The 16,087-nt window shown below is 51.8% G+C and overlaps 1 protein-coding gene across 2 annotated transcripts in view; it reads right to left on the bottom strand.

Moving 5' to 3' along the window:
* The window catches only part of Slc35f1 (solute carrier family 35 member F1), a 137,928-nt gene extending 130,571 nt beyond the window's left edge, over window positions 1-7,357 (bottom strand). Inside the window, exon 1 of one of the 2 annotated variants that reach the window (XM_004630226.2) lies at window positions 7,182-7,357. In XM_004630226.2, the coding sequence (XP_004630283.1) occupies window positions 7,182-7,353 (172 nt within the window). In that variant the 5' untranslated portion in view covers window positions 7,354-7,357. The remainder of the gene's footprint in view (window positions 1-7,181) is intronic. The other variant, XM_023714261.1, reaches the window with a different exon arrangement.
* Window positions 7,358-16,087: the final 8,730 nt, after the last annotated feature.

Here is a 16,087-nt window from a genome sequence, read left to right as displayed (position 1 = left end):
CCCTGGAATTTGGGGGTCACAGAGCCAGTACATTTCCAGGACAGTGGACCCTGGAATTTGAGGGGTTACTTTGTTCCTAGACCACGCACAAATTGAGGAAAACTGAATTTCAGACAGGATTAGGAAAATGCCTATAAATGCTGATTTTTTATAGCTTAAACCCTAAGTAAATTTATTAATTTAATTTAATAGAATGCTGCATTAAAGCCTTAGAAGGCTCAAGGTATTTTGGCAGCATCTTGGGGCTTGAGGGTTTTCAGAACAGAACAAGAACCTGAGGACAGCTCCTTGGACAGCGCCCTAGTGTGCTGGCGGCTGCTGGGGCATCAGCCCGAGATGGCTGCAGGGTGGCAGCAAGGGGGACTGAGGAACTGCTCAAAAGCAGTTGCCCTTCGCACAGAAGTGCAGGGCTTCTGCAGACAACTGTTAGTTGGGTTCGAAGGAAAAATCCGTGAACAGCTGAGGCCTCGAACTCTGAACTGTGACTTCACGGGGTCACTGTTCACGGAACATTCCCATGGGCCCTGAATTTGCTCACTGCTGCTTCCTTGACGCAAGCAAAGAGGCCTGTTTTACTTTGTGTGATGTTTTATATATTTCCTAGTTACACTGATATTTTCAATCTTGTGATGTGGATGACTAAGAATTTAGCCAGGAGTTGTATGGAGCAGTGTGGGTTTCTCGTAAAGAACAGAAATTTGTCCTGAGTCAGAAGAGGCGAGGATTACCTTAGCAGTGCTCCTCCACCTTCCAACCCACCACCCAGAAGAAAAGGGGAGGTGCACGCATGTGCGTGCGTGCGTGGGTGCGTGCGTGCGTGCACCAACTGTGAGACGCACAGTCCTACCAAATGCCGAGGGCTGGCGGGCTGGACCACTGGGCCGCAGGTGGGGACAGAGCTGCCGGCTGAGCGTCCTGCGCATGCCCTGCTGCCCTCGAAGGGGAGCACATGAGGCATGTGCAGAGCGAGCGGCAGACAGCGCCCCCTGCAGCTCCACCCGCGTCTCTTCTTCAGGCTCCCCACTCAGAGCTGGACTTGGAGCCAGACCCCAGGCCTCGTCTTCCGGAATGTTATACTCAGGTCAAGGGCCGTTTACCACACAAGGGAGGCGGGCTGTCCCTTTTTAGCAATATCTCTGCAAAACAACAAGAACAACGCAGCACACAAGGGACTGACTCTAGGTGGCTATGATTTCTTTTTTCCTTTTGGGGGGCTCTGGGGATTGAACCCCGGGCCTTGGCATCATGCTACTTTAAGGCAAGATCTCACAAAGTCACTAAATTGCCTGGGTTAGACTTGCACTTGGACTCTTCCTGCCTCAGCCTCCCTTGCTGCTAGGATTATAGGCACTCACCACCATGCCTGGCTAACATTTTTATTAGTATGCTATTTTATTTTATTTTTTATTTATTTATTTTGCGGAACTGGGGATTGAACTCAGATCCTTGCGTTTGCCAGTCAAGCGCTTATCCTACTGAGCCATCTCCCCAGCCCCTTATTAGTATGCTATTAATGCTATTAGAGACCTAATTTCATTTTTATAGTCATGCAAAGAAATACATAAATGACTGAAGAAATTCTTTAATTTCTATATCGCCAGGATTTTCTGGAGAGTAAGGTACATGCAATACTTATGAAATTGCTTACAGCTGGCAGACTGGTTTTTATTCAGAGTTGGAAGAGTTTACAAAAATGTCTTTCAAGGAACAAGCAAACTCAGAGAACCTGTTTCCAGGACTGCTAAAGTTGCTAGTGTCCTAATGATGCTCAGTGGTGGCAACATTTTATTTCCTTTCCAGTGTCTGCACATGAAAAGTGGGAGACACATCTGACCTGCCCACATTTCACTCCTGGTACTCATTTAGCCACCATGACTACAGGAAGGAAATCAGGACCGAAAGCGTGTGTGTTTCCCCCTAAGCATCCTGCCTTTACCCTCAGCCCTCACCTCCAGAACTAGACAGGAGAAAGTGTGGAGAAGCTTTGGGGGCAGAAGAGGGGTCTCTGAGTGTGGCTCTGGAACAGCGGGGATCTGGTCACAACTGCTAAGAGATACGCAGGAATCTCCCTGAGAGCTGTACCCCACCCCCGTCCTGCTTCTCTGTCGCATGAAATGCCACACTGAGGCTGTGCCCCGCCCTGCTTCAGGCTGTGCACTGGTGTCTCCAGGTATCCTTATCTGAACTACAGCCACATGGAATTTTAGTAGACAAAAGGAAGGGTCTTCCCAGAATTCTGCAGGCAAATCCAAATGGTTCTGGAAGCCTCCCTATATGTTCTTGGTCATGTTCCTAAAATCCTACTTTGGACAGACAGCAGGGAGCTTTGGAATATCCAGCATTTCTTCAGTGGGCACCTTTTAATTTCCTGAATAACTGCTTCAATTTGGTTACAAACAAGTTATTGAAATAATGGCCATCGAAATTTTCCCTAAATTCTCAAGCTTACTGCGACATCAGTGAAGCTGAACCTACAAAGTGAGGGTCCCATAGCAATTTGTTGGGAACAGAAGTATCTTCTGGAACTGTAGAACCATCTGGAAGAAAACCTGCCTCTTACCACAGAGAGGACCAGATTTCAAACTTACTTAACAGGATCTCATTTTTGTTGTTGTTTCAGGAAGATAGTACTCGAATTTTCCTAGCAACTAGGACTCAAAGGTCCTGGACTCTCCAACTCCACTTCACACTGGAGCTGCCCCTGATATCTGCTTCCCGGAGTGTTTTGGTCCCTGGTCCAGCGCAAATGTAATTGAGAGGACTCAGCTTACTCTGAAGTTAAATTTTGTGAGACTTTATAGTCTCATCCTTAATGCTCATGAAAGGCCTTTTGCATTTATCTTGTGTTTGAATGTGGCAGTCATACATTTTTAGCAGCTGCACGATAAAAATGGTTGAGATCTATTTTAAAAGCTCTATTTCTGAGTCTACTTCTTGCTGCTACACAACCCAAGGCAGCATCAGCGGAAGCCAGGTCCCTGGTGGGCAGGAGAGGCCGTGAGGGGAGATGCCCAGCTTGGACCCCGCCTGCAGCCTCTGCTCCTAGGGAGGGCTGCGGCTGGGCTCCTCCCGGCACAACCAGATCTTCCTTCCTCCACTACGTTGCTCACCCCTCCCAAATCTCGGGGAACTGAACAACCAGACCATCTCGTCTCTAGAACACAGTGCTGAGTCAGCCCATACCAAATTAATGTAATTACCATGTTGATTTCCAGATGTTAGTGTAATGCCAGCCTATCAAAACTCTGAAGACGAAGCCTAAAACAAATACACTTTCTTAGTAAACACCCAGATGAGGACCTGCTGGCAAATCTGACGAGGCTACAAGAAGCGTCTCCAGAGACAGCATGGTGGAAACAGGTCCCCTCCCCACCTGGGAGGCAGCCAGAGCGGCTGGCCACTGCAGCCTGGGCCTCTTCTGTTGCCCTCATCCCTCTGCACTCTGTGCCCTGCACTGCCAGGTCCACCGCCTCTCACCAGGCCTTACACGGGGTGGTCTCCTGTTCAAGGCCCAGAACCTCTAGAAAACAACCCCTCCTTTTGCCCAGGAGGTCTGCAGTCCCCTGCACCTCCCCAGCCAGGTGGAGGTGGCCTCTTCCACGTCCTGACCACACCCTCCATCATGTCCTGGGCCATCTGAGCATTGGCCTTATCACTGATAGATTCTGGGGCAGTTAAACCTATCTTCTGGGGTATGATTCATAGACACAGTGTCTGTCACCGTACCAGACACAACAGATGGGATTAGTTGTGGGTCTTTTTTCTGGGTTGTGTTTTCTGGCTTCTGCCATAGAGGCTGAGATTCTTCCTTCTGCTGATCGGATGATCAATTGTTCTTTTTGGTGCACATTCATGGTAAATATCCAGACTTCTGCGGGCGAAATAGTTAGGAGCCCGGTCTGGTCTAATCCACTGCCTTGTAGTTCAGACTTTGGCTATGAAAATCACCAGGAAAGATAAATTCACCACTTCCTTGCAAATTTTCTTCAGCATTAGAACTTTGCAAAATTGTTCTTAACTTAATCTTATTATTCCTAATTATAGGCCTTGTGCTGTGCTGATTCTTTTCATACTGATCCAAGCTCCTATAAAGTGAGTTTTGTGTTCTACTCGGGGCTGGCTTCTCTTGATGTGCTGGCGCACCCATCCCCAGTTTCAGAGGTGATTTCTAATTACATGCCTTCCAACCTCCCATATCCTGATTTGCTGCACCTTCGTGAGATGCTGAGTCACCACTAGGCCTATATCATTCGGAATTATTAGGTCCTAAATCACACTGAGGAAACAGCTAAGATTCAATCTCTTTTTAAAAAATTTTATTTTATTGAGAAACAAATGTCAATGAGACAGTTTCAAAACTGAGTAATAGGACAGTTTCAATAATTAATACATTGTACATTGTTATCTTCTTCGTTGTTTTTCATTGTACAAGATGCAGACAGGATATCCTGTCCAAACACTATTAGCACAAATCTTTCTTCTCATTGAATTAAGAGAAAGTAGCTGTATATCTATCCTAACTATTCTGCATATACAGATACCAAATGGTCCTTGCTTTGTATCCCTTTTTTTGTTTAGTCTTGTCAGAGATGGGTATTCCGTTGGCATCTAAATACTATAGGTACGTGAATTCAGCAAAACAATCCAACACAGTCCAGCAGTCTCCAGCAGTCCTCAATAGTAGTGGGTTATCCACAGAAGTTGTTGACTTGAACCTTTCACAGCTCAGCATATTAATATGGCTTTACTTTCTATACCTCGTTTTTATACTTTTCTGTTGGATGGTTAAGGCCAAGGTGAAGCAAGACTTGTATAACAAGAAATGTAACTCTTGTATCTGATAAGGGCAGTCAAGTCCCCTCAGGATTCATCCTGTAACCCTGTACTGTAATTTGCAGATCCTTTGTCAGTGTCAGCCATGTCCAGGTAAGCGCTCATTCTACTGAGCCACCTCCCTGGCCCTGATTCAATCTCTATAGCTTGTCAGCTGTAATTTTAGCTGACATTGTGTCCTTTGAGTAATTATGTCTGTTAATGTTACAGAATTTTTTAAAAACAAGCTGGGCATGATGGTGCACCCTGGAATCCCAGAACTTGGAAGGCCCAGGCAGGAGGATTGTCATGAGTTTGAGGCCAGCATGACCTACATAGTGAGACATAGTCTCAAAAGAAAAAAAAAACATGCTTATAGCACCAATTTTTGGGAAATAAATGAAATTAGTTTCTTTAATAGCTTAAACAAATCCAAAATTATTTCAATCTCAGCTTGTTCACTTTTTTCCTCCGCTAATATTGTCTTAGTTACTTTTCTTTTATTGCCAGGACACAACACCCAACATACAAAATTAAGGAAGGAAAGCCTTGTTTGATAAGCTCCCAGCTTGTGGGGCTCAGCCCGTGCTCAGCTGGCTCCAGGGAGGGAGGCACAGTGCGGGGCAGCAGCTCACGGCAGCAAAGAGAGCACAAGCGTCACGTGCAAAACGGGCTGGGCAGGCTCTTTTCCTCCCCTGTACGGTGTGCAGGCTGCCCGCCTCAGGTGGGCCCTGTGCACCTACACCTTCTCTGTGCCCTCCTCTTCCGCAAGCTCAGCTTGGTTACAAAGTGAGGGCCCTGGCCCCCTGACGAGTCACTTAGCAAAACTTCTAAACTTCTCACGTTGACGCAGTGAATCAGCCATTACATCATGGAGCATAAACCACCAACCTAGAGCACATCCTCCACACCCTTGGTGCAGATTTGCCGAGTTACTAGTTAGCTTCTAGATTTCTCAAACTGACACATGTATCAACCGTTACAAATATGAATCTAACACTGGCCAAATCATTGTAACTAAGCAATATTACTGTGGACAGAAGTCCAAAATGTAAAAATTATATACAAATAGCTATAAATTTCCAAGCAAGTGTGACTCTTAGAATTGTTGCGCAGAACTAAGCATGCATCCTAAGGGAAGTACAGCAAACCTGGGTTCTGAACGACCTGCTCTGCGAGTGTTCTGGAGGACTAGCAACATTCCTAAAAATTTAACTTGATAAGTGAGCAGCGCTTTGCAATACAAGTAGTACATGAATCCCAACAGCGAATGATTGCAACTGAGCCAGTTTCTCTCTCTCTCTCTCTCTCTCTCTCTCTCTCTCTCTCTCTCTCTCTCTCTCTTTCTCTTTCTCTCTCTCATTTGGGACCATGGGTGACTCAGGTTACAGAGGAGATCTCATTTGAAGAGAAGGAGGAGAAAAAGCCAGAGGAATCCTTCACTTCAAGTGAGAAGATGAGATCAGGGAGATGGGTGAGAAACAGCACAAAATTTGGTATGAAAAGCAGCAGCGCAGGGCTGTGGCAGAGCAAGTGGTGGATGTGCTAACAGAGTGCGCAGGCACATCTCCCTGAGGTCCTCTGAGGAAGGTAAAAGCAAGAAACACTGAGTGGGTTCCGTACTAAAGGTGCACCAAGCTCAGCAGACTAAAGCACCTGCAAACAGGCGCAGGGGCCGGGGTTTGATCCCTGGGCCTGCTGTGCCGGCCCCGCCCCTGGGCCGAGCTGAGATGGCAGTTGAGACTGGGCGTGGTGGTGCGCGCCTGTAATCCCAGCTCTTGGGAGGCTGTAAGCAGACGGATCACTACGAGTCCGATCTGGTAGTGAGACCCTGAACACCCTGTAGACCCTTCCCTAAAAATACAAAAATAGATAAATAAATAGAAATAAAGTTGCACCAAAATGAAGCGGTTCCGCTGACCCAACAGCTAGCAGTGACCCATGGCGACGGCACAGTCACCCTGCACAGCCTCCTCCCTCTCATCTCCCTCACACCGGCTGGGAAGGTTTCTAAAGGTCCCTTTCTCGAACATGCATTGTCTGGGAAGGGCACCATTAGAAAAGCCACCCATGCCATGCCAGCATCCCAGGAAACCTCCGCCTGGAGTCATGGAGAGACAGGTAGCAGGAATCAAGCTGTGCACGGCTGCACGCCTCAACCGCGTGTGTGTGCACTTCCTGCTGATCCACGCAGTTGGAGCTTTATGGCTTAATTGTTCATTTTGTTCGTAATGTTTCTAAAAACCAGAAAAGTGAGGTCTGAGGTTTGGAATGGTCTTGCTGCTGCTGTAAATGATAAAAGGTTATCGAGTCGCAGTCAAATTCTCCTGAGTTCATTAAAGCAAATGTCCAGCGTTCTGGGAGCTTACCTTGTCGGACTGCAAGGGTGGTGGTGTAGACCAAGAAGAGAAGGATATAATTGAGGAAGCTCTGGAAAACTGGTGTGTTGGCGTGGAAATCTTCTGACAGGTACTTGCTGGTCAAGCCAATTCCACAAATAAGGAGGGACAGTACCTGGCCCAGGGCCACAGAGATCAACATCTCCCTGAGAAAGAAACAGGCAGTCCATTAAAACCATGACCATCAAGATACACTGGCCTCCCTAGGCACCAGGCAGTCGGAGGGCACAAACCACAAGCCCAGACCACTTATTTACCACAAAGTGCACGCAGCATTCAGCCTCCATATTCCGCTGTGGGGAGCGGCGGAGCTGCAGGCCACATGCACATTCGGGCACAGCAAGGCGGCTCCTGAGGATGTGGGGTGCCAAAGGTGAGCCACGCACAGGGGTTGTTGGGACCAGCAGGGTGGGCCCCGCAGGGGCCGGCCTCAGTGCTCCTCCCTGTTAGTGCCAGCACAGACAGCGCTGAGCACGCGCCGCGTTCCACGTGTTCAACAAAACGCCGAGACCTTGCACCTCCGGCCCCTCGCGTGCCTCCCCCCTCACTGTGTATAAATAAAGACGCAGACCGAGCCGGTTGTCACGGCCTCGGCACCAGAGCGGCTGGTCCCACTCAGCCCCAGCTTTCCTGGTTTCTGTGTCTTCGTTGCCTTACTCTCTCCCCCCCTCAGGCCCCTGCTGGCTGAGTGGGTCATGCACAACTGTCCTGCGTGTGGGGCTGCTGGGGGACTTGGCTCGCGTGCTGACGTGGCTCTGTGCTCGCCAGCACTGCACTAAGCTAAGGGCAACAAGTACTCCTCCTTTTAAGCCAGCCTAGCGCTCCCATACGGAAGCCGCATTACTGCTGAGGCCTGCTGTCTGTCCTGACCCCTGGACCTCGGTTTGCTCGGCAGAGTTCTAGGAGCTGGCTGGCTGCTCTCCTGGGCCTCAACGAGGGCTGCCCACGTGTTGTCACACACTCTGGCTCCTGAAGGCAGCGCTGCCGCATGGTGGCGGCGGCATAGGCACACCTGTCCATTCCGGTCATACCAGTGTCTCCTGTGTCCTCTCGCAGACACCGCACCCACGGACCACTGTCGTGGGGGCCACAGGCCAGTGTCAGGGTGCTGCGAAGGGGCCACATGCACCCATGGTCTTGCATGCTGGGACATGCGCAAAACTCTGGCCTGCCCTCCATGAAGCGTCCCCGGACTTTCCTGTTTATTCGTGGGGACGGCAATACAAAGCAAGCAAGCAGCATATTTCTGAACAAGTAGCTCAGCCAGAGGGTGATGGTGCTATGTCCGCCCCATGGCAGCGGTGAGTCTATTATCCCACAAGGAGCAGAGCCCTGCTCCCATAAAATCAGGGCTGGAGAGAGGTCAGCCAGGAGGTACATATGTGGGAGTTACATTTACAACGTGATGGCAAGAGGGCCAGAAATGGGCTCCACGCCAAGAAGGAGAGGAAGTGAGGGCCCTGGGGAGAGACCCCTGAGAAGCCGCCAGGCTGGGCTGGGAGGGGCGGGCAGGGTCACGTGGCTGGGGGTGCGCTCCGGGGGCCCGGGGACGAGGGAGGCCCGGGACGAGGGAGGCCCGGGGACCAGGGAGGCCCGGGATGAGGGAGGCCTGGGGACCAGGGAGGCCCGGGACGAGGGAGGCCCGGGACGAGGGAGGCCCGGGACCAGGGAGGCCCGGGGACCAGGGAGGCCCGGGACGAGGGAGGCCCGGGACCAGGGAGGCCTGGGACCAGGGAGGCCCGGGACGAGGGAGGCCCGGGACGAGGGAGGCCTGGGGACCAGGGAGGCCCGGGACAAGGGAGGGCCGGGACGAGGGAGGCCCAGGACCAGGGAGGCCCGGGGACCAGGGAGGCCCGGGACGAGGGAGGGCCGGGGACGAGGGAGGCCCGGGACGAGGGAGGCCCGGGACCAGGGAGGCCCGGGGACCAGAGAGGCCCAGGACGAGGGAGGGCCGGGACGAGGGAGGGCCGGGACGAGGGAGGCCCAGGACCAGGGAGGCCCGGGGACCAGGGAGGCCCGGGACGAGGGAGGGCCGGGACGAGGGAGGCCCGGGACGAGGGAGGACCGGGACCAGGAAGGCCCGGGACGAGGGAGGCCCAGGACCAGGGAGGCCCGGACGAGACTGGGTCCAAGAAGACCGTGCATGGGAAGGCATCCGCGGAGGAGGCTGCTGGCACTTGGAGGGCCGCCTGTGGGCAGAGAGGAGGAAGGCTTGGCAAGCCGTGCTTTGTGGTAGCTGCCAGCCTTTAAAGACAAGTTCTGGCGGAGTGGGGAGAACCAAAATAATCCTGCTGCCATGGAAACCGAGGAAATGGCACCTCCGAGGTGAGGAGGAGGGAGAGTGGCCCGGAACAGAAGGAGTCGGCGTGGACTGAAGAACTCAAAAGTTCTCGAAGGAAGAGTGCTCTAGTCACCATGTAGCCACACTAAGGGCAGTTAAAATGAGTATTACCGTTTATAGTAGATTAGGGATCACCCTGGCATCACCCCCTCGAGACGATTTGCCTAGTAACTCACATTCCTCAGTGAGAGCAGGGGGTGGAGTGCCAGCCAGTAAATCCCAGCATTGCTCCAGGCGCTGAGCTCCCCTGCCCGAGGACCTGGGGCTGGGACGTGTCCATAGGGAGAAAGCAAAGGGCACCGCTGTGCCCTGGGGCTCCCGCTGCTTGTGAGATGAACCATGGTATTCGGAACCTCAGCGACATCCATGCCTTCCTGGGCAAAATGAAGCCACTCGAGACCGCAGGTTACTTATGTGAGAGGGTGAGACTTCAGCCTTTCTCGGCCACATCTGCAGCCTGGTATAAACCCACCTTCCCCCTGCCACACACTGCACAGAAGGATGACAAGGCAGCCTGGTCACTGGGCAGCTATTCATCGCCAAGCTGGGCACTGGCTTCCTAAACAATCCTGTGTAAAATGGAGCCAATTAAGGTGAAATAGCAGCCATCGTTCATATTTAATGTTATTACTATGTGCCAAACCTTGGGCTTAAATTTATTGAGATGATCGCGCCTCATCCCCAGAACATCCTTGGGAGGCAGGCGCTGTTGTCCCCTCTTGTAGCTGGTCACTGATGCCGAGAGGGAGCGGCCAGCCTGTGATTACGTTGGGAAGAGTTCGGATGGAACTCAGCCTTCCACACCCTAGCTTCTTCATTACCACGCTGCCCCACTACGCACTGCACACTATTCCACTCCCCCAAGGGCTAGCTTCTAGGAATGCATTGTAGATGGTGAAGACCCAGAAAGAGCCCCTGCCCAGGCACCTCTCCGCCGGCGCTTCCACCAACACCCCTGGAGAGGTCAGCGCCGCCCATTCTTGCTCCTTGAGCTGGCCGGAGCAGCGGATGTGCTGCTTTCTGTTTGGGCTTTTAATGAGTAAGTGGCCATGTCCTTCAGTTGCTGCTGGTGCAGTTTGATGGAGAATATAAATCATGGTGGTTCAGCCACACGGATGAAGGTGCTACAGGGAACAGAGAGGGAAGGCAGGGCCTGCCAGCAACTCAGCGCATGAGCCCTCCGGCTGCGGAGCTGGGTGTCGGCCGCCCCAGCCTGTGCCACCCCAACAAGACCAGAGAGCGGGCGAGGGAGTGCAGATCAAAGAAGCACACACACTTGGATGTGGCCTTCTGTTCACGGCCCCCCGGTTGTCCTTTGCAGAGGGACAAATCTGCGTTGCCCACCAGAAGGCCCTGCCTAGGACCTCAGCTTGTTGAGTGTCACCCTGGGCCTCTTAAGCATTTCTTTCCTTTGGTAACAATTGCAGGTGGTCTGTGGTCCTCCCCGCCCCCTGCATAGCAGAGGGAGCCCCTGTGGGTCACGCCCTGTACCCCATAACTGAGTCGAGTGTCCTTAGCCAAATGTTCCCGTCTCCACTTGCACTCACGGTACCAGGAGCTCATGAGCACCTGAACAGACAGAACGCATTTTGTTCACTTCTGTGTTCTGCTGCAGCGAGAGCTGCTGGACAGAGAGGACACAGGTGCTCACTGAGCGCCGCATGAGTGGACAACTTGGCACAGGTATCTTCTACGAAGAGAGAGAGCCTTAGAGGATCTGAAAGATGGCTGCTGAGCTCTTAAAAACTACCAGCTCTGAATGATAAAACAGCCTTGCTTTCACTGTACTCCATCTGCCAGTCAGACACTGAGATTAATAAGCTATTTTCTGGAGCATTTTCGAACAAGCCTGGTAGGTGCTATCTTGCAAAAATGATGCTAAATATGGTTCAGGGTGAAATTTTGCACAGCAAGCTGTTGGCTATTCACACAGGATATGGAGCAGCACACCAGATGCAGCCTAACACCAGACACACAGCCCCTATAATTTTAGTAGCAGAAAGGGAGGGGGGTTATGGTACACATGCTCATCCTGTTTACGCATTTGAAGGACATCTTGTCCACTTTAGATTCAAGAGGACGAGATGATGAAAAACGCCTGAGTCTCAGGGAAAGCAGCGCTTCTGGGAGCCGAGTCCCTGCTCCAGCAGGGCTCGCGTCCGTGAAGACCGGCATAACCCATGCCACCGGTGCCTGTTGTGCTGCAGAAACAGGCCCGAGCTCTGAGAATAAAGCTACACTATGAGTCAGCATTCAAAATTAAAATTAAACTACAACTTGCACCTGGTGTTCTCATCTTATTGGTAAGATAGATCCAAAGGAGGAACTTCAGCAGGGAGCTTCGCATCACATTGCCCTGTGTCTCTGCTGTGGGAGTGACATAACTATGCTTTGGTGTGAGTGAGAGCCGATCCGCGTCTCTGAGGAGGGCTCTTCATTCTAACAGCCTTCTCAGCGATCACCTCAGAGCTGCATGAGCCGTGAGTTCAGGTGCAAGCGCATGAGAGCACCAGGGGGCTCCGCCGTTCTCTCCCGCCGGAGGTGGAGAGGCGCCCCACCGTGTCCTCTGACAGGGCTCCTGCCGCAGCAGGCAGGCCGTCAATGACCTGAAGCTCCTCGTGAAGGATGTCTTTGCTTTGCTCTTTACCGCACCCAGCATTAATTAGCCTCCCACGTAAGAAGATTATTAGGCAAGAGGCAAACCCATGCCTCTCAGAGTCCAACCTTGACTGGGGCTTCTTTCCCTTAGATTCTGCACCAGTGGAGTCAAATCTGTTCTTGACGCTGTGGGATCCAAGCTGCTTTGCTGTTCACGTCAGGTAGAAGCTGAGCGAGCCACCAGGAGGTCCTCCCGGTCACACCAAGGGTGGCCTGGGCCCTGGGTACTGGCGCAGGAGACCTGTGGTCCTGGCCACAGGACAGGGCTGAGCACACTGCACGCTGCTCTGTGCCTCCCGCTGAGGGAGCCTTGTGTCTGGCTGGCTCTGCCCTCACTCTGAGCCCTGCGCCCCCTCCCACGGAACTTCACTCCACCGTGAGGCAGCGACACACACACCTAAAAGAACACACTTTCATTCCCTTCCACTCCCTATTTGGCCCTTGGAATGTTTATCTTCGCAGGGACTGGGGGTTCGATCCCCAGCACCACATGCCATGCTGGCCCCACCCCTGGGTGCGCTGAGCCAGCCATCAAGACCGGGTGTGGTGGCTCACGCATATAATCCCAGCACTGGGGAGGCTGAAAACAGGAGCATCACTACGAGTCCAAGCTGTGTAGTGAGACCCTGTACCAAATATATAGAAAGAGAGAGAGACAGAGAGAGACAGAGAGAGACAGAGAGAGACAGAGACAGAGCGACAGAGAGAGAGAGACAGAGAGAGAAATACAGAGAAAGATAGAAAAAGAGAGACAGAGACAGAGAGAGACAGAGAGAGAGAGAGACAGAGAGACAAAAAGACAGAGAGATAGAGAGACAGAGAGAGAGAGAGAGAGAGAGAGAGAGAGAGAGAGAGAGAGAGAATTTTTCATCTTCAATCTTAAGATTTCCACTGAACCCTTCGGTGGCTGGGTTACCAGCAGTGCCCAGTCACTTAATGTGGGCCTGCCTAGGGGTCAACTATCCTGGCGCAGGCCAGGTAGATGCTGGGAGCGAGGCTGCCGGTGCCGCGGGTATCTAGGAGAAGGCCACCACCTCGTGTGAGTCCATCAGCACCATGAGAAGAAGGCGCAGCTCTGTGAGCTGACACACAGCCACTTGTGCATCAAGTCACTTGAGATAATAGAAAGAGTTTTCTTGTTTCCCGTAAAGTCACCAGGACATGCTGTTCTGGGAACAGATTATATAGTCCTCCATCCCAGTTTCTACCCTTCCTTTAACTCTCCATGAACCTACTCGTATGCTGATGGCATGAACACCGGACTGTGGGTGCTGGGAGGTTCCTTTCTCCCATCCCGGGAGAGCCTCCACCTGGCCTGAGCTTTTGTACATGGTTCCCGTCCTCTTCACCCCTTCCGTCCTCCCTCCAGTGTTCCAAGAGCCACACAAGGTTCAGCAGGCACACCTCAGGTCCAGGTGAGAGCCGCGTGTGTGGCTTGTGTCCCAGGCCCGCGAGGAGCAGTCATACACCGGCTCAAGTCCACCTCCGACAGGCTGCTGCCGCTGCTGGGACAAGTGCTGCCCTTACGATGAAGCAAAACAAATCTGAAAGGGCTTCTGAGAGCCAGGGAGGGTGACGCACGTGACAAGGGCACAGTGGCAGATGTGGGATCCTGTCACTGCAGGGGAGGGAGCCATGTGGTGTCAGCAGAGGATCCACTTGGACGGCAAGCAAGGAGTCATCAGAATAGGACACACAGGCACACGGAGCGAGTGGCAGAGGCCACCGAGCAGGAGGGGCCTTATTCACTAGGGGCCGCGCCTTGGCATTTCTGGCCCAGGGAAGTGAAAGAGGCACAACAGCCCCAGGGACCCTGCTCGCTGTACTAGAACCACGCCCAGATTGCACTGTGGCACAAGAAGGCCCAGTTGGTGAGAAGCCAGGTGTCTCTGGGCCAGGGAGGTCCAGGAGCTGTGTTCACACCAGGGTCACTGCCTGTGGCCAGGTCTCACCCAGGGTCTGTGCCTCCACCAGCTGTCGCCAAGCCTGACTCCTGAGGCCTCCTCTGCACACCACAGCTCGGCTTCTGCACCCTCCATGGTTTTGGAAGAGAAAGGGTATGCTGTAGGCGAGGGTCACCATGCTTCTCAAATGCAAGCCAGTGATAACGCTCTCTTCCCCAGTCTAGGGGTCGTCCTATATTCCCCGAGGGACGTGTATTGTGATGACATTACCTCAAAGCATGAGCTGAGTCACCGTCCTGAGGTACAGGCCTTTGCCCTCTTGCTTCAGAGAGTCAGACAGTGAGGATGTGTGTGGAACTGAGTAGGCCTGGACTTCGGTCCTGACTCTGCCACTCACTGTGTCCCTTCACAGCATGAGGATAATCACACAGACCAGACAGTTTCCACAAGGACTGAATGAGGCACCTCCCACAGCCCCAGGCCTAGGCTGACCCTCAGAACCACAGCCTTCGGATCTGTTCATCCCCAGAAGCAACAAGGACGCCACTGATTGCTTAAATGCGCTGCGGTTACCTCTGGGCCATAATACACTGGAAGAAAACAGAAACGCTGCGGACGTGCCTCTCGGGTAGGCACTAACATGGTCAGTGCCATTAACAAACTAACATGTTTGTTTCCTAATCAGGAAGGTGTGCCATTCAGAAATTGAGGAGAGAACACAAGAAAGAAGTGAGGTGTGTCAGAGGAGGCCATGTGACACCGTGGTTAGGACACTACTGAGCTGAGTTTAAAATAGGACCCAAGTCTGGTTCTTACACTCACTAAGAGCAGGAAGAGTGGTGGCCTTCTGAGGGGGGCAATGTTGCTGGCTTTTTATTTTCTTTATGCATTTTCAAATGACCTTGACATTTTTCAATATGAAATACTTCTAGCTTTGCACTTTGATTTATGTCAATGAACCCTGAAGCCAAATGGCAAACATCTGACTTTGAAATCGATTAAATAAATAAAAGCAAAGAAAGTGTGCAAGTGGACTTATGGCTCCTTTAAAACAAAAACTCCCACCAAATTCCATTTTTCATTACACATTTATCAGATTTTTATGCATGAAATATAGTGCACTTGAAGTAGAGAAGATAGTGCACCCGGCTCCCCTCTCACAGCCACTGCAGGATGCTGCGCTCCAGAGACAGCGCCGGAGCAAGAGGGAGCCGGACAGGCGCTGGGCAACTCTGCACCTCACTGAGGAAAACATGGGCAATGGAGGTCCTAAGAAACCAAGAGGCAAGATGGCACCATATGCATTCGTTGTGCAAACTTGCCGAGAGGAGCACAAGAAGCAGCACCCAGATGCCTTTGTTAACTTCTCAGAGTTTTCTAAGAAGTGTCAGAGGGGTGGAAGACCATGTCTGCTAAAGAAAAGGAAAACCTGAAGGCATGGCAAAAGCAGACAAGGCTTGCTATGAAAAAGAAACGAAAACTTATATTCTTCCTAAAGGCGAAACAAAAAAGTTCAAGGATCCCAATGTGCCCAAGAAGCCTTCTTTGGCCGTCTTCTTGTTCTGTTCTGAGTATCACCCAAAAATCAAAGGAGAACATCCTGGCTTCTCCTTTGATGATGTCACAAAGAAACTTGGAGAAATGTGGAATAATACTGCAGCAGATGACAAGCAGCCACACGAGAAGAAGGCTGCTAAGCTGAAGGAGAAGTATGAGAAGGACATCGCTGCCTCCCGGGCTGAAGGAAAACCTGATGCAGCAATAAAGGGAGTCGCTGAGGCTGAAAAAAGCAAGACAGAGGGAAGAGGAGGAGGAGGAGGAAGAGGAGGATGAAGGGGAGGAAGAAGAAGAGGATGAGGAGGATGAAGAAGAGGATGATGATGAATAAGTTGGTTCTAGCGCAGTTTTTTTTTTCTTGTCTATAAAGCATTTAACCCCCCTGTACACAACTCACTCCTTTTGAAGAAAAAAAA

This window comes from Octodon degus, unplaced genomic scaffold, assembly GCF_000260255.1.
Source record: "Octodon degus isolate 3935 unplaced genomic scaffold, OctDeg1.0 scaffold00034, whole genome shotgun sequence".
Taxonomy (NCBI): Eukaryota; Metazoa; Chordata; class Mammalia; order Rodentia; family Octodontidae; genus Octodon; species Octodon degus.
Note: the sequence above shows the minus strand (reverse complement) of the source record. Positions and strands in the feature narration are given on the sequence as shown.